Below are 18,378 nucleotides of genomic sequence, written 5' to 3' on the forward strand. Positions count from 1 at the left end.
TCACGGGTGTTCTCTTAATGACATAGAGAAGTGATACACACTAATGAAAGGCCAATGTTGGGACAGTCTATCATATAAACCTGTGTTGTTGTTCACTGTCATCAAATCTACATGCCAATACAGGACTTGGGGTATTTCTGTGGAAGCATACATACATAATGAACTCATGGATAAGGCATCACAGACAAAATAATTGAAACATTTTTAAAAATAAAATTCACATTTCTTTATGTTTGCTGGTGAGATCAAAAAATAATAATAAAATGTTTTCAGGAGTCCACAACAAAGTAAGAACTAATGTAATTTCAGTGATTTACTCAGTAGCAAATATATAAATTCCAGAATGCATAAAAATTAATATAAATTTCCCTCTAAATCTACTAACTTTCCTCCAGCAGATCCCCGTGACCCTGGCTTTCAGGAAAAAGTGGGTACAGAAGATGGATGGATCTATTAACTTTCTTCATATAGACTACAGGTTCACAAATGTGTGGGCCTAATGGATAACTGCATGAAAAAGCCAAAAGATATTTGTGTTATGGTTGCTTAGGACCTGTATTATTTGATTAGTTGTAATAGGATTCTAACTATGGAGGAATTTATTGCCTACAAAATGTCAGAAAATACCAAAAACTGACTTTATAATTTCCCAGATGATGTCTTAAGATATCTTGCCAACCAACAGTCCAAAACCCAAATGCATTAAGGTTACTACAGATCTATAAATTAAAACGTAATGAATCAAATCCTCTAAGTTTGATAAGTAGGAATCAGATAATTTGATTGATAAATATTAAACAATTTCTTAAAATTACTAATAACCAATATAATAATATACAATAAAAACATTGAAAATTGAATATAGGAAACTTGAGGACACAATACAATATACTGTACAGTTTAATTATTTGTAAAATCAGCCATATGGTACAGTAGAAAGGTTTCCTTCAGCAGGTGTCAATATCGACCTGCCATAGGAGGGAGTTCAGGATGAGGGTTAAGGCCATGCTTTGCATCACTCATGATGGGTAATAAAATAGGCTTCTTTTATTTTGGCCTCATTTCATATACATATCTCACCAGCCTTTGTCATATGTATAGTATATGGTATGATTATTTTCTGTCTTTATACCAAAATTACATCCATATTTTCTTTTGTCACCAAGACAGTCAACGATGTAGGGCTTGACTAAAAAATGTAGTAGTAAGACAAGAATTTAACATTATGACACTTACTTAACCTTGCAAAGCTGGACACATTCCTATTGCAAGCTGTGTTTGCAATATGCCAAACGATGCCCATTTGAACTGAATCTGAAAGTTCAAATGACCTTTGGCCTTTGGGGCAGACACAGATTATAATATGCTGTTTGATCCCAAAAATCTGGTCCTTTCCAACCACACCAACCCTGAAAACAATAGCATAAATACATATGATGAAGTGTTTTGTTTTGTTTTTTTACAGGGAGAAATGTACTGTAGTCGATGCAAATGCTTGTAACACTTACCTTGTCTGTGATAACCTGTAAATCCTCTCCTCCTGTATAATGTGGATCTAGGATGAGATAGCGAATTTCCCCACTGGTCTCGCTCCAAGCTACACCCAAAATAGTGTGAGCTAAAACTCCCCCTCCTCCAACACAAAGCAGGATAAAATAATTAAAGTCTCAGCATCAGCATTTCACATGTGATAATTGAGAATAAAAGCTTAATTAGTCCTGTGTTAAAAAAATGTTATTACTGTTAAAAAAAAAAAAGAAAACAGAAAACATTAATAACATTGTGACAACTATGCAGTTTACATTTAGTTTACATTTAAATCATAGATTATGTGTTTAAGATCAGTTACATTTTGATGTCAACATCTCTATAATGTTTTGAATAGGTAGATTTATCTGAATTGTTAAATATGTACAAAGTTTTAAAGATTGTGCAAAATGACAAAGGAACCACTAATAATAATTCATCTCACCAATCATGACAGGAGTCCCTTCAGTAACAAAGTGATTGGCCAGCTCTCTGCCTTTGGATGCCAACTCAGACCCCTGACTGAAAAGTACAGACTAGTTGTCAGATTAATCTAAACGATCCACATATGCCTTATAATATACAAGGTGCTAGAAGGCATGTAAGCACACCTCACAAACATGATCTTGGAAGTGACCCCAAGCAGTTGGTTCAGAACAGCTTGAACCTCAATGGATCCGATCCACTGACGTGACCCCACAAAGGATGCCTGTTTGTCTCCAACGTCGACTAAAGCCTGGAAAACAGCGATCATGGATATTATTGATATGCACATTAAAACATATATACTAAACAAATACACACATATTTTCTATTGTACTGTATTTTCTATTATTCATATTATATTTACAGGGCCACCACCTGTTGGATGTCTTTGTGGGTGGGCACAGGTCGCTCTACATAGCCTTGCTGCTGGAACCAGGAACAGATGGTCTGCAGGGAGCGATATGCACAGCCCCAGCCATTGTCATCCATACGGTCCTGCATGTAGTGATGATAGCTGTAGATCCCGTGAACTAAGTACAGCTGGAAAAAAGGAAACATACAAATCAGCATTACTGTTCCCTCTGTATTTTTTGAGTACATCTCAGTATCCATCTTCAAAACTGGAAATAGAGTGTGACAGATTTTATTATGGTAATCAGCCTTACCTTTCCATTGTCCATGGTGGGATGTGCAAGGACCAGATGAGGGTTTCGGAGGTAACCATCTTTGTAGGGCTCATTGGGAAAATGGTATGCATTGGCTCTTCTAAAATAAGGCCTGTCATCTGGTAGCTCAAACTGTTGATGCAAATCCTACAGAGATATTGTGCTAAATTAATTTAAAAACATGTAAAAAGCAACATACATCAAATGTCAAGCAAGGCAGTGTACTGTTCAAGTACAAGTGTGATCCACCGCCTTCTGGATAAAGCTAAAAAATATCAGCCTGTGGTTCTTACTTTACGCTGTGTCTCTAGTTGGCTGTCTGGCACTCCTGCTGGATAAATTACAGTCACCAGTCCTTTTGGTTCTGGAAGGAGGAAGTGGAGCGGTTCAGGTATCAGCAGTGTGGTCCCTTTCAAGTGTTGCAAAGTCACTTTCTCCATCTCACACAGCTGCTGAATTAGTGCCTCCACCAGGATCTCACATGCACTGCATCAACACAATAAAAATCTCCCACAGTGAGAGACATGGTTTATTGAGGAGTATTATTTACAGTCCTAAATAGTGTTGAATCCATAACAAATTTATTAACATTGATACACATGGAGTTTGCAGAGTTTGATGAGTAGTTTTAATTCAGGTTTTGTAAAGATACAACGTACTCTTTGATTGTGTCGCTGCAGCTGGTACTGACAACACAGTCCATGGGAAGAGTTGTAGACAGGAAGTGGGATTTCTGGACTGTTCTGCTCAGGATGGGAGCTGAGAGAGGTCCTGGCTTTGTCACCTCTATCATCAGATGCAGGTTTATGACACTCTGGCAAAAAACACACAGCTTAAAAGCTGTTATGGCATAAATTATACTCTACCTGCTAAATTGGTATAGTGGATATTCTGCTGTATGCACAATAAAAATATATTTTGCACTGTTCCAGCAATATTTCTATTCCCTTATTGTGACAGACATTGCAAAAATGACTATTTCTACATCCCTCATCCATCTCTATAATAGACACATGCACTTACCACTGCTAAACTTTTTTTGTTCTTCTTCTTTCCAGATTTCTTGCCAAAGCTTTCCTGTTCATCTGCCCTGAAATAATGCGAAACCTTAACTACTTTCCAGGTACCCAAAATGACATGTTAGTCCACATATGCAACAAAAGATTTCACCGACTTACTGTATCCACTGATGTATATCTTCACACAGTGTGTTTGGAGTTATCGCCTCAGGTGTTACATAAACACCTTTATTTGGCCAAATAATTACAGGACTGTCACAGACTGTCAGGACACAGGATTCAGATTTCACCTGGGAGCGAAGGATCTCAAATGTTCTAGAGATCACCTTATGCATCAGCATTGCTAACAGAGGACACAGAGACAAAAAAAAATATCAGTCATTTGCCTCTTCAACACACGACAGTATAATGTTCACATATACTTGTGTACTTATGGTTTGGGTCTGCTTTTCATTGTCTGAGCTAGACCCCATGAAATTTAAGGGAAATCTTAATACAACAGTGCACACTGATATTTAGACATTCTTCTAGACCTCAACTTCATTTAACACCGAGCTGAATCAGAGGTCTACTACACTAAATTTGTTCAAGAACTATAGTTACTTTTAAGATTTTACAAAAAAGAAATGAAAGAAAATAAAGCTTTGGTTATCCAATATGACCCATTGTTAAATATTAAATCTAAACTTTCTGGATTGTGATAACTTACAAAAACAGTCCAGTTAGTGTTAGTTTGTGTCACAAGCACTTTTACTTTGAAACTTAAAGTACATTTTGTTGGTAAAACATTTATACTTCAGTAGATACTTTCATGCAGGGCTTCTATTTGTAATTGAGTCATTTTACTTTAATGTATAGGTACTTTTATTTGAACAAAGGATTAGTATTTCCACCACTGGTAACTAAATTATTACAGCATCTGAAAATAGGACAGCAGGAAGAAGATGAACCCAATTATCAAAATAAAGGCATGCCTTTCGGTATGAACAAACTAATGTTGGAACCCCATTCACTTCCTCTAACTAAAATTATGAGAACCCTGTGCTCAAATACAGTATACTGTGGTATGAAACCACGAACATACAGTACCATCGGTGCTGTCCAGCTGACATTTGAACTCCAGCAGTCCTTTGACACGAAGAATGGTCCCAGTGGAGGACGGATGTGAGGTAACAAAAACCTGAGATAACAGATGACAGAGTAATAGTCATGTTAGAGAGACAACCAGTTTATTAAAGTTACATGTATTATTATTGTTTTACCCACTGCTAACAAGGAACTGAGAAGCCGACAGCTGGCAGCTTTCTGCAAGCTAACAGTAAGCTGAGAGAAATATTAACCAGAACAGAAAAAGACGTGAAAGGTTCATTCAGCTGACTTATCAGGAAAAAAAACTTACCATGGCGGAGTTCAGAGCAGAAATCTAAACTCAAATGTGTCAGATGTTGTCTAAGCACTGTAGGCAGACATGTCTGTTCAACGTGTCTCTGGCCGCTGCAGTCTATTGGACCACATCGGTCCCGCCTACAAATGTTGCGTTCAGGTTAACTCGTAATTTAAAGAAATTCTGGCTAGAGAACATGCGAGTTTTTAGGTTTTCATTATAGGCTGCTAGGGGCTGAAGTCATCGTACTCTTGCCCCTATACTGAGAAATAATTATTGTATTATTGACAATAGAAAAAAGGCTTCTCTGGATTCAGCCCAAGAATTTGAAAACTGTAAGGTATTACACTCTATTACATTTTTGTGATGCTGCAAAAGGTTTATCTGCATTTATTTTGTAAGCAAAATCCCAGTAGTAAACTTTAATTCATTTAATTCATAAACATTACTTTATTACTTTAAAAACAATAAACATTATAATTTCTAATTGTAATGGATAATACTAGAAACACCAACTACTTTTTTATCCATCACGTATACTATATCAATATTGATAATAAGAAAAAATATCAAAACTGTAGATAAAACACATTTCAGATTTTCAAGCAATTTCCAGGCTTTTTTGGGGCTCACCACCTGTCATGCATGTGGGTAATTAGTTCCCCTCTTCCCCTTATTACTAAATCCCATGAATCCTTGAATATAATCTCCTTTTTAACATACAGACTGAATAACTTGTCTTGTGCATCATACAAGAAATGATGATAATATGAAGCAAACAAACAATGCCAGTGTTCAGCACACGCAGCTGTGAAAAGGTCTATATTTGTGGCAGAACATTAGTCAATATTACTTAAAAAAGGCGGTAGTCATAGCACTCCCTGCTAATAAGCATAATGTAAAATCTCCTATAATGGTGCATACTAAGTGTGTTCAGCCTTATTGAGGCATACTATATCTAATTATGCCAGCATCAGTGCCCACTTTAGTGAACCCATCTTATGCAATGCTTGGAAACATGTGTCATTCTTGTATTTTTATCCTTTTGTTCAGCTGTTTATTTGTTTGCCTGTTTGCCTCAGGTTATTACATGGCAGCCATGCAAACAAACAACCTGAATGATTGAACAGAAGTTTATAGATACTGTATTCTGGAAGTGGATGCTTTCTGTGATCGCTTGTAGCAACTATCACCGCTGAACCTCTTAAAACTCCATCCATCCATCCATCCATCATCTATACCCCTTTATTCCTATTTAGGGTCACAGGGATCTGCTGGAGCCTACCCCAGCTCTCTTTGGGTGAAAGGCAGAGGTACACCCTGGACAGGTCACCAGTCCATCACAGGGCCACATAGAGACAAACAACCTCACACACTCACACTCACTCCTATGGGCAATTTAGAGTCACCAATCAACCTGACATACATGTTTTTGGACTGCGGGAGGAAACCAGAGTACCTGTAGAAAACCTACAGAAGCACAGGGAGAACACGCAAACTCCACACAGAAAGGCCCCTGCCAGGTTTTGAACCAGGAACCTTCTTGCTGTGAGGCAATAGTGTTAACTACTCATGCTCAGAAAACTAAAAGCATCATCAGGATTTTAATTTCTAGTAAGAACAATGAGAAAACAGTTCCATCTATATGTATATGAAAGGACACAAAAAGGATTCACATTATAGTCCTCTTACACTTTATTAGCTATTCTTGCCCATTATGGCGAAGTCAAACAAAGCAAATACTAAGAAACAAAGTTAAAAATTAGGTCAGTTTTAGGTCAGTGATCTTTTGCTCTAACATCAGTTCTAGATAAAATCACTGTTCATTTGGATGATAGGAAAATGAAGGGTCTTTCTCATATAAGCATTCAAAATCATACATCTGAAGATTGTCAGAAAAAAATTAAATAGATACATTTACTAGGTCTTTGTACATGGTTGGCACTGAACATTTTGAGGAAATGGCTACATCATGCAGAAGTACCTTCATTTCAGTAACATTTATAGAAATACACTACTTTACTTTGGTGAACCGGGTTTGACCTGAACTGCTAAAAGAGCTACTCAAAAATCCATGCCACATCTATTTAAATGTAACATGATCAAAGAAGATCTACAGTAAGTATCTATTAAATGGCTTCATGTGCCTGAATGTTGCAGTCTAATGTTTCTTCACTTTAAACTAAGTCCAGCTGAAGTATATACAATGTCACCGAGATCATGGCTGTTAAGTTCATGTGGTCTTATTGTGCCAGGCTTGATTTGTGATGAGATTAGTAATCTCTCTGTGTATCATAAACAAGGTATTTGGAAGAATGTGTGTAGAGACTGAATGTATGGTAGACTGTATGGAAACTGACATAAGAAATGCACATACTTCCTATGGACACTGGCACTATTTACTTTCGGGTTAATTTAGTTGTGAGAAAATGATTCACGGCAGGATGTAACATTGCAGAATATATATAGTGTTTCTGTAAATGATAGTAATATAATATAATATAATGCAAACATTATATTATTATTATAAACATTATTTTAAAGGACAGTTTTCTAATTTTTTGTGTAGTGGGGTGTGGTAAAGCACAAAAAGACAATTTTATTTTAAAAAATGTAAGGAAAAAGGAAAGAGAGACAAAAAAATAAACCCATACACTTAAATGATTAACAAGTGGAGTAAAACTTGACTGATATGTTTAGATTTTCTTTTGGTATTATGCATGTGTCTCAGTGTATGTCGTGTGTGTGTAAGGATATAATGGAACAGAGAGAATGAAAAAAATGGGCTAACAGTAATCACAATGCTACTTGTACTGTATATAGCATGGCTGCTGTTGATGATGAGGCCAGATGTTTGAATCCAACTAATTATTTTCATTTTAAAAAGCAGGGAACTTGCTGGGTAATTAACAGTAATAAATGGAACAGGGTAGCCCATGAAACATCCACTTTTTTGCCTCTGGATATCAAATGACCTTAGCTTCACATCACTGGTCACCTACTGAGGCATGAGCTCTCGATTCTGTTTCTCAGTTATTCACCATTCCTAATGGGTTCACCCCAGGACAACTTTTGAGAGACAAATGGATAAAGGGAAAAGAGACAAAAAACAAAAGTTTAACACTGTGCCTGATTTACATTGTGCTGAATGTCTACAAGGCAAGTTTCGAAACTTTGAAGACATTGATTGGTAATACTGAAAAGAATTACATCATTTTTGCATCCACTAAAATTTTTTCAAATCCTATTTTTCAGTTTTAAGTTTCAGTTTGAGATCATTTCCCCTGTCAAAACGGGGGAATCCTTGAAACTCTGAAAAGAGTGTGTTTATACTCTAAAAAACTGAATTTAATCTCTGAAAGGTGGGTGTTGAATGCATGCGAAGCATGTCACACAACAGATTAAAAAGAATAAAATTATTTTTTTGACATTTGAATACTGTTTTCACTTTTGAACCCTGTTTTTCATTTTTAAAACCATATTTTAGACACAAACTGTATTTATAACATTGGCAAAGATTCATCAATCTTGAGTTCCCCCCATCCCCTCCCCCTCCCCCACATACACATACAAACTTGACCTTGGATGTTCCAGGATAAGTGGTAGATGATGGATGGATGGATGATGTTAGACAAAGTTGTCTTTCCAGACCAAACAAGGCTAACAGGCAGTGCTGTTGTGCCATTGTGGCCAACACAATCTATTTTGGACATGAACTTTATAAATGATCACCCAACATATCTAATCACCACTGAACCATTTCCCAAACAGTCTTAAATAAAAAAAAAATCTGATTCACTATGTGCACAGTTTGTAACAAAATACTGTCACAATTTCTGTGACACATGGAGAAAAACCATCAGAGATGTGTTAGTGTGGAAACTATGCTACTAATAGAGTAAATTTAATATTATTTCAAGTATTTATAGGAAAAAAGCACATTAATCTTTAGTGATAGCTGAGTAGCTATTTTTCAACTGCACATTTTTGGCAAGACTTCTCAAAGCCAATCAAGTGTCAAGTGAAGATAAACACAAACCCACGGGTAGATTCCATAAAGGACAACAGTAACAACAAAATTAGGATTCTTAAGATTTTGCACAATCGGCAAAAACCAACATTAACCAGTAAAACACCTATCCATTAGCTACACTACTTATCCTGTAGAGGTTAGCAGGGAGAGTGGAGCCAATCCCAGCAGGCACTGGGTGACAAGTCAAGCAGTGAAATATTGATGCTGTAATATGATAAAAACACCCACTGTTCAGTACTTGTAGCTATGCAAAGCAATAGGAAATAACAAATTTGATTCAGAGACAACCATGTACATACTCCATACCTGTATATATGCTTGCTCCAGACACCAAGACAAATTCCTAGTACTGTAAAGTGTTCTTTGCTGTACCTGGCAATAAAACTGATTCCGATTCTGATTCTGATTCTGATTCTGATTCTGACCAGAAACAGCTCAAACAATACCTCTTTATTCCTGGCAGGGAAGGGTTTGGACATGATGCAAAGAGAGTAGTCAGTACGAGGCAGACAGGAACTTCAAGCAAATGAGCAGGTAAACGGTTAAGTCCAAAAACATGAAAATCAAATGTTAGCAGGCAAACAGCTGCATACAAAAACACTGAAAAGGTACAGCTGGGATTAAATAACAGACTGTCTGGTAAATCCATGACACAATCTGGCATCGATCTGGTGGAAATGATCCAGTATTGATATTAGAGTTAATGATGCAAGGGGGATCTGGTGAGTATGGGCAATCAGGTGACTGGAAAGACAGGAAGTGCTGGGGTTGCTGCAATGGCCTGATCTAAAAATAATATAATAAGTCATGGCACAACAAACGGATTATGTCTGAATAACTAAATGCTACTGAGATCTCTTCTTTATTTCACACATTCTTCTTCCTTGTCAAAACATGCTGCTTACATTACCCACAATTCAAATCAAGTGCCAACAGTTGCCAGGCAATTTTAAAATTTCCTGACATTTTATTGTTTAAATATTGACAAATATGCCATAAACTAAATGTGTAAAAATATTTCCTCCAATGCAATTTCACCAAAAATGTGCCTGTGACATGTATATATTATATTTAGGCCTATTGTGTATTAGGAGTATTCTGATTTTTCAGAAGCCAGAGGACACAGCAAACAGCAAAGCAGGACTGGCTGAAGGAGCTGGTCCAACAGGGACTATATAACATGGAGCTGTTTTTGTGCATTTTTTGATTAAAAAAAAAAAACACTAGGTGGTTAGGTAGCCTTGCCATTTCTAATCTTGTCCAATCGTGGGGGGGAGTTAGGGAGGGAAGCTCTAATTTAGGCATTTGTGTGTGTTTGTGTGTGTGAGAAGGAGAGAGAAAGAGAAAGAGAGACAGACAGGAAGATATATATGTAGTATCCTAAAAAATAATCAACTATTGGAATGTAGTGGGGAAATCAATAACACACTGACGACGACAAACACAGAATTGTGCTCCACAGGTATGTATACTTTAAGTCCTTATGCAAATACAATAGGATTATTTGTTTAGGGGAGCAGCAGTTTTATATGATGGGACCCAGTCCAAAAGCTAGTTTAAGAAAAAACAAAAAACAAAAAAAAAAACACACACACATCGCATGCGAGGAGTCGCCTGGAAATAATTTCTCATTGCTGATAGGTTGTTTAGCTACACCAGCCCCACTTGCCCATGGATTGGCCTACTGCTGCTTTTTCTCCAGTTTCTCATTGGCGTTTGGTAATGATAGTTCCCTACCATCATTTACCCGTGCAGTTTTCAATGAATATTGTATGTGGTTCTGGCTTTGGTGCTGATCATTTGAATCAGCGGGTTACGAGGAGGAGAGCTTCCCTGGATGAGCACACCAGATGATGGAATTTCTCCCAAATATCGCAGCTGCTCGACCAGGACCGTCTGCCCCCGAAATTAGATAAGAGAGCAGAGCCTGGAGATTATATCGTCCAAGATGTTCTGCACGAAGCTGAAAGAACTGAAGATATCCGGAGAGTGTCCATTCTCCGGCAGCGCCAAAAATAATGAGCTCGGAGACTTTGAGGAGCGCTCAACTGACGCCGCAGATTTATTGCCTATTTCTAAGGACGTGCATGGGAAAATAGGTGAGGATCTACCTCGACAGAAGACAAGCAGAGCCAAAGTTACCCTGCATACACTTGGAGAAAGCATCCGAAAATTGGCTTGTCCCGAAGTGAGTAAAAAAAAAAAAAATTTAAAATTAAAATTCACTGCATATAACTACCATGCTTTGCATATTATCAAAACAACAAATTACATTTAGTTTACTCTGGATACAGTTGAGTCTGTCCTGTGTGCCTTAACGCACAGACACCATAGATTCTTTTGAGATAAAGATGATATTCCTGCTTTTTCTTTTATTGGTGCCTGTGTAAATAAAGCTGCTTTTTGAGTCTGTAACTTGCTCAACATTTTGTCATACAGTTTCAGAGGCTGTGTATTGCCCTCCAACGAATGATGAGACTATCAGATAACACCAAGGACTCTGAAAGGTAATGTGCCAGCTGCCAAACAGACATCAGTAACAACTATTACACCTCTTACTATACCAAAATCACCACTACTATTACTGTAAATTATAGGCCCATACTACCACTACTACAAAAGCATGTATTCCTATAATAACAATAATGAGACTATGGTGTTACAGCCTCAAAAGTGCCATCTGTCTACCTATATACCTCAAGAACACTTGCAAAATTTTTCCTGCTATTCTCACTATACCAGACTGCTACTAATGATGACAACAACAATGAGGTGTGATGCAGACTCAGGCTGCTATGGATACCTGGAGACAGAGACAATTCTCTCACAAATCTGCTAAAAACGTGTTACTATATTAAAAAAAAAGCAAGCAGACAATGAAGCATTTGCTATAGATTCTCAATATAGCCACGCATGTAGATCTAAAACAATTTGTCAATAAACTAAAACAAATTTTAGCAACTATTTTCAATTTTCAAGAAAATATCTTTAATATTTGTTAATTGGAGCTTCTCTTTTTTTGTCACATACTGAGAGAAAATAATTTATCTGAATTTTGGACTGTTGGACAGACGTCTTAAATTCGGAATGAAATACTAATCATTAAATAGTGAAAATAACAGATCGGTGCAGCTCTAGTCTGGTGTATTTCAGTCAACTAGCAGCTGAAGTATGGTCCATAAGCCACTGGTTTATGTGTGACGGATATTTCCTGTCTTTCCAGTCCAGCAATTTGCTGCACAGGCTATCAGTGTAGCAGTGATGACCCAGAGCATTTAGTAGAACTGATGAACATTTTCTCAACCAAAAGAGGTACCGTCAAAGGCATGAATCATAGAATATGTCAATTAAATCCTATTGTAAAATTCCAAGTAATGTGGGTTTCACATTTTCACCTGTTTCCCTTGTATCCTACAGCAATACCAATGGAAGCCTTGAAAGTTTCTCTTGGTGAGGAGCTCTTCAACATGTGCTACGAGGAGGATGGACACATTTTGAGAGTGGTGGGGGGGGCTCTCCACGACTTCCTCAACAGCTTCAATGTCTTGTTGAAACAGAGCAGCATGCTCCCCAACCCAGACAGAGAGGATTGTGTAAACGAACCTTCGGTGCTGTGCTTAGACAAGGATCCGGGTCTGCTTACTGTCTATTTTTTCAACCCCTGCACGACCACTGAGCTCTTTTTTCCTGGAGTCATCAAAGCTGCTGCCCGCCTGCTGTATCACACTACTGTGGATGTGTTGATGGACCCACCCTGTGCTAAAGATAGCATCTTGCAATCTAGCCCACAGCCCAGTCTTCTGTATACAGTTGTTGTTAAGGATGCGAAAAATCTGAGCCCCAGTCCACTGCGTGCTACCACAGCTGGGACCCTTCCGACGTCTCTGTTCTCCACTATCTTCCCTTTCCATCTGATCCTGGACCAGGACTTGGTTCTGGTTCAAATAGGGCACGGGCTGAGGAAGAGACTGACCAGGAAGGATGGACTGAGGCGGCTTACTACCTTCCAAGAACACTTCTCAATTGTCTCTCCCCAGATCAAATGCACCTTTCAGGGTATTCTGACCATGCTAAACACACAGTTTTTCATTCGGATCAAGCATGGAGTCGCTGCCACAGATAATACAGTGCAGGTATGCCGAGATGTGATATCTGTGATATGTAACTTGAAAGGTGCCCTCACTGCCAATAGAGGAAAAGGTCTTCCAATCATTGTCTTGATATTAAATTGAGTAAAATGAGGAGAAAAGGGATAAGGGGGGCTAATAAGCTTATTAGTGGTGTACTTGGGTGCATTTGGCCTGAGGTGGAGATCAACATTCCACCCCCAGCGGAGATCAGAAGCAAATGTCAAACCATTTTATCCATCAAAGGCACAGCAGTGCTCCTGCTATTTATGTACAGGTGTACAGCAATCGGCCACCATGACAAGAAAAAAAAAAAAGTCAGTGCATAAAGTGACACTGGCGTAATGACTAATGACATGCAGTCAGAGATGCTTTCATTTACTGTAACAGTAGTCCTACAGTAGTAGCTTGTATTTAGTGCCTGCAGAGTCCAGTCAAATCAGGTGAAAATCAGTATTTGGCTGTACAGAAAGCAGGTGTTCACAATGTGCAAACACAACTGTTGACAATTGAAATGTCAACAGAAGTGGCACATTGGACATCAATTATTTACACAGATACCCTTGTGTAGTCATGTACTACTACTGTACCTATACTCTAGCTGTATTTTTCCCCATAGCTACTGTTATTCCAGTTGAGAACAGTTAATATACAGCATACATTGTATACTTTTAAAATGCACAAATGCTACTAAAAGAAGAAAAGCACTACTTTTATATCTTTGGTTGTAGGTAATTGGTTCTAATTACTATAATGAACTTTCTCATCAACTGAAATTTTTGTTTCAGCTCATGGACCTTAAAGGTCAGATGATTTATGTCTCAGAGTCCAACGCCATCTTATTCCTGGGCTCACCATGTGTGGACAAGCTGGAGGAGCTCACAGGCCGAGGCCTCTACCTGTCTGACATCCCTATCCACAACGCACTGCGTGATGTAGTGCTAGTTGGTGAACAGGCAAAAGCACAGGATGGTTTAAAAAAGCGTCTGGGGAAGGCCAAAGCTGCCTTGGAGTATGCTCACCAAGCACTGGAGGAGGAGAAGAAGAAGACAGTGGACCTCCTCTTCTCCATCTTCCCTGGCACCGTGGCACAGCAGCTGTGGCGGGGGCAAACAGTCAAGGCCAAAAAGTTCGACCGGGTTACGATGCTCTTCTCTGACATTGTGGGCTTCACGGCTGTTTGCTCCCTCTGTACCCCAATGCAAGTGATCACAATGCTCAATGAGTTGTACACTAGATTTGACCACCAGTGTGGAGAGCTCGATGTTTATAAGGTGAGTTAATGGAGCCTGTTATGGAAAGTGTGAACGACCTGGTTAGATTTACCACACTGGCCTTTTTTAAAAACAGTTTAAGCTTAAAGTTAAAAGTAGTTTTTTTTTGACATTTTACCAAATTTACTCCACACTGCTAAGTATGTACCTGTACTATAGAAGAAAATCTCTTTTATGTTCAATTTTTTTTTTTTTTTTTAGCCGAGAAAATGTCCTTAGTGTCTTCAGTGGTATCTATGGTCCTACCTGTAGTTCACTAATAATAAAATCTGCCTTTGAATTGCTCATTTTTCAAACTACTGAATAAAATTTATGTCTATAGAAAAAGAATTTCTACAGAATTATTAGTAATTACTACTATTACAGTATCTAAAATTCAAAAACAGGTGTACTTTCTTTGCTTTTGAAAATAGATAAATAATTTAGGACATCGGGTTCTAGGTGTGTTAGCTGAAACAATTTTTATTGAATGTCTCTGCAGATTTGAATACTGTAACAAACCTTTAAACAATTTTGCTTTAAAAGCTTGAAAGGATTGACAGACTGTGACTGTAACTCAACTAACTACACTATTGTCTGCCAGAGGTTGCTAATTTACAGGGAGGTTGGATAATGTAATCAATGTGTCATGGAAGCATAACAGAAAGAGCAGCATGTTTGACAAATATCTTGTAAAACGCTAGGAAGTCAGAGGTCCATCAGGACCCTGTTTCCACTCCATGCGTATGAGCCTAAAAATAGTTTCACTTTGTCTGAGCCACATAGCTGCTGAGTGCTCTCCTGTCCAGATTTACACGTACAAAGAAGAAGAAGAAAAAAACCCCCACTTAAATCTGGCCAGGGATCAAGTGCCTTTGCAATTTAAGTTTTATTACTCTTTGTTTCTTGCCCTATGTCTTAGAAGATGAACAGCAAGTCAGATTGTTGAGCAAAGCGACTACTTCACATTTGTCATTTTGTTAAAGGTTTTCATGTCAGATTACATTTTCAGTTTTCAATTTTGTTTTAGCCACCACATTAGAACACATTCTAATGATCAACCACTGTTTCCAGGTGGAGACCATTGGTGATGCGTATTGTGTAGCCGGTGGCTTACACAAGGAAAGTGAGACTCATGCTGTTCAAATTGCACTCATGGCCTTAAAGATGATGGAGCTTTCAGACGAAGTTATGACGCCAACTGGAGAACCAATACAGGTGTGAATCAAGCACTTATTACTATAATACTCTGCATTCGAAATGATTAGAGATCTTCAAACATTTGCCTATAAAGTAGTTATATTTCCATTGATAGTATGACTTACAACACTGACTGATATCAAAAGGGGTGGTGGTGGTGGTGGTGGTGGGGTATTAAGTATTTACAGCATCAATAAAATTTATAGTTGATTTGTAACTTTTGGTGGCATTTATTGGCAGTTATCCTTTAAAAGTATATTTTTTTATTATGTGGAACAAAATGAATTTGCAGATGTCTGAGCAAATGTGACACTAGCTATACACTCATGTATGGTTAAATTGTGGGGTGGAAGCCTTTAATGCACTCCAAAAATAAAACTAAGCAGAAGCCTGATTCATGTTGAATGTTTTTCACAGATGCGTATTGGACTCCACACTGGGTCAGTACTGGCTGGTGTAGTTGGAGTGAAGATGCCACGCTACTGCCTTTTTGGGAACAATGTCACTTTGGCTAACAAGTTTGAATCCTGCAGCCAACCTAGAAAAATCAACATCAGTCCTACAACCTACAGGTGAAATTATCAATAAGAGTTAAAAATTTTAGCCTTTTTGGTCAAAGCAAGAAATATACCTTAAAGTAAATCTACACTACTTTCTCAAAATATGTTTTCTGACAGAAATCAATAAATGAACAGTTGGCATATTTAAATGAGCCTATGCTTATCATTTGTTTCTATATGTGGTTGTTCTGAGAGAAAAAAAAAACATTAAGTGCACTGAACAGTAAACTATGTTTTAGAAGAGCACTGTTTTTCTTCGTATGTCAAATAATTTGCCACATTGTTTTGAGATTCATGTTTTATTTGTGTGCTCTCTGTCCCAGTTTGCTGAAGGATCGGCCAGAGTTTGTCTTTGTTCCCAGGAGCAGACAGGAGCTTCCGGCTAACTTCCCAGAAGACATCCCTGGTGTTTGTTACTTTTTGGAGGCCTCCTTTTAAACTGACTCTGAAATAAAGTCAAGCTGCGTCAGCACCCAAAAACATAAGATATGTAAAAACATAAGCGTAATTAGTGAATACAGTGCAAACACTTTGTATATTTCAGTTTGGGTTTATTTAGATATTGATAATATTGTCTATTAGTCATACTATTGCAGCTGCTTAATTACAGAGGTGTCAGTTTGCTGTCAAACAGGAGTCTAGTCTCTGCAATTATCCATTTGTACAGCTGTAGTGGAAACAAACACTTCCTTCATGAGTCATCTCTGCAAATAGACATGATTTAAAAAGTTGCAGACTGTTAGTGAAAGATAAAATGTGTTCAAAACGTGCATATGATATTCAAGTCTGTAGCTGTCTTTTATTTGCAGATGTTAATGAATTCAGAATATATCATCTTGGATAATGTAGATATGATGCAGAAATACATTCTAGGTGTTGATCCTCAGTGTGATGTTGCTAAACAGAGTGATTTTCTTCAAGATTGTTTTCTGTAAATGTCTGACCCATCCATTCACATCTGTCCCAACTAAGTACCTGCTAAAGCACCTTGGCCTGTTGGGATGGCAGAAAAAAAACAAAAAAAAACAAAATTGAAACTGAGGTGGTTTTGTGTGTTTCACTAGCGAGAATTTTGTCACAAATATAAACAAGCAAAGATCAACATCATTCAAAGATTTAGGGTCAAATGAAGCAATGCAGAGCAGATTCAGGTGCCTTATGAGGACTATATAGGCAGGATCACAGTTAAGTTGATTTAGTTATTTGCACCAGTTGTTTTCAGTAGATATGATTAAATATGAGCTTATGTGTCAGTAATTTCTTTTAGAAGTATGTGATTCCAACTTATATATTTGTAATAATATGTAATTTAACCTTGCATTTACTAGACTTTGAGCATTCCAAGACCCCATTTTCCTAATATCAGTAATGTATTTTTACTTTTTTTTTCCCCACTGTAGACATTTATACTATATTTATTACATGAATTTCATACCACGCCTTTCAAATACAGAGGTAATATAACACAAGAATACAATGAATGTTTTATCACTCATAATGATGTGCTTTAATCATTATTGTACTGTAATAAAAGCGCAATAAATATTGATATTAACATCCATAAGTGACTGACTATTGTGTAAATAATTTGGAAAATATAATATTTGCAATGTTGTTAATAGGTTATTGAAACAAACCATTACGTGACAGGATTGCAGCAATGATGAAAGTATATTTACTCAAGTACAAATTTGACTTGCTTGCACTTTACAGTGAAAAGTATTGTATATATTAATCTATGTACAATCATGTGAATTACTGGTTACTTTGAAGATTATGATTTTTCATAAACAAAAACATGATCACGTGATCAGCTACTTAAATACAACATGATGTACTGCTAAACAAATCAGAAAGCATATTTCTTCAATTTAGCTCCTTTAACCTAATTATTAAATATATAATATTTTACTATTTCCTTCTGAAAGAAGAGAGAAAAGAGTACTTTCACTTTTGACACTTTTGTACTAATTATTTCTTTAATGCAGGACTTAAAAGTGTATGGTATAGCCTTTTATTTGTTTATTTTAACTCAAGTTAATAACCAGTATATGTTTTTTTTTTAAGAAAAAATAAGGTTTTAGAAATGTGACTGATCTGACTAGGTTTCTGGGGATATCTTGT

General features: G+C 37.3%; 2 protein-coding genes across 2 annotated transcripts; one reads left to right on the forward strand and one right to left on the reverse strand.

The window, feature by feature from the left end:
• Positions 1–211: 211 nt before the first annotated feature.
• ufsp2 (ufm1-specific peptidase 2) lies at positions 212–5,198 on the reverse strand. The gene is made up of 12 exons (XM_026303497.1): positions 5,097–5,198; positions 4,787–4,877; positions 3,857–4,040; positions 3,702–3,768; positions 3,338–3,492; positions 2,972–3,164; positions 2,679–2,825; positions 2,389–2,553; positions 2,139–2,263; positions 1,973–2,049; positions 1,509–1,633; positions 212–1,409 (listed from the first exon to the last, which is right to left on the reverse strand). The coding sequence occupies exons 1-12, from the start codon at positions 5,097–5,099 to the stop codon at positions 1,323–1,325; spliced, it is 1,419 nt and encodes a 472-aa protein (XP_026159282.1). The 5' UTR covers positions 5,100–5,198; the 3' UTR covers positions 212–1,322.
• Positions 5,199–10,799: 5,601 nt separating this feature from the next.
• Positions 10,800–17,785, forward strand: gucy1a1 (guanylate cyclase 1 soluble subunit alpha 1). Its single transcript, XM_026303671.1, has 8 exons — positions 10,800–11,302; positions 11,554–11,621; positions 12,338–12,426; positions 12,532–13,247; positions 14,030–14,515; positions 15,569–15,712; positions 16,112–16,266; positions 16,578–17,785. The coding sequence occupies exons 1-8, from the start codon at positions 11,063–11,065 to the stop codon at positions 16,690–16,692; spliced, it is 2,013 nt and encodes a 670-aa protein (XP_026159456.1). The 5' UTR covers positions 10,800–11,062; the 3' UTR covers positions 16,693–17,785.
• Positions 17,786–18,378: the final 593 nt, after the last annotated feature.

Source organism: Mastacembelus armatus, chromosome 1, assembly GCF_900324485.2.
Source record: "Mastacembelus armatus chromosome 1, fMasArm1.2, whole genome shotgun sequence".
Lineage (NCBI taxonomy): Eukaryota > Metazoa > Chordata > Actinopteri > Synbranchiformes > Mastacembelidae > Mastacembelus > Mastacembelus armatus.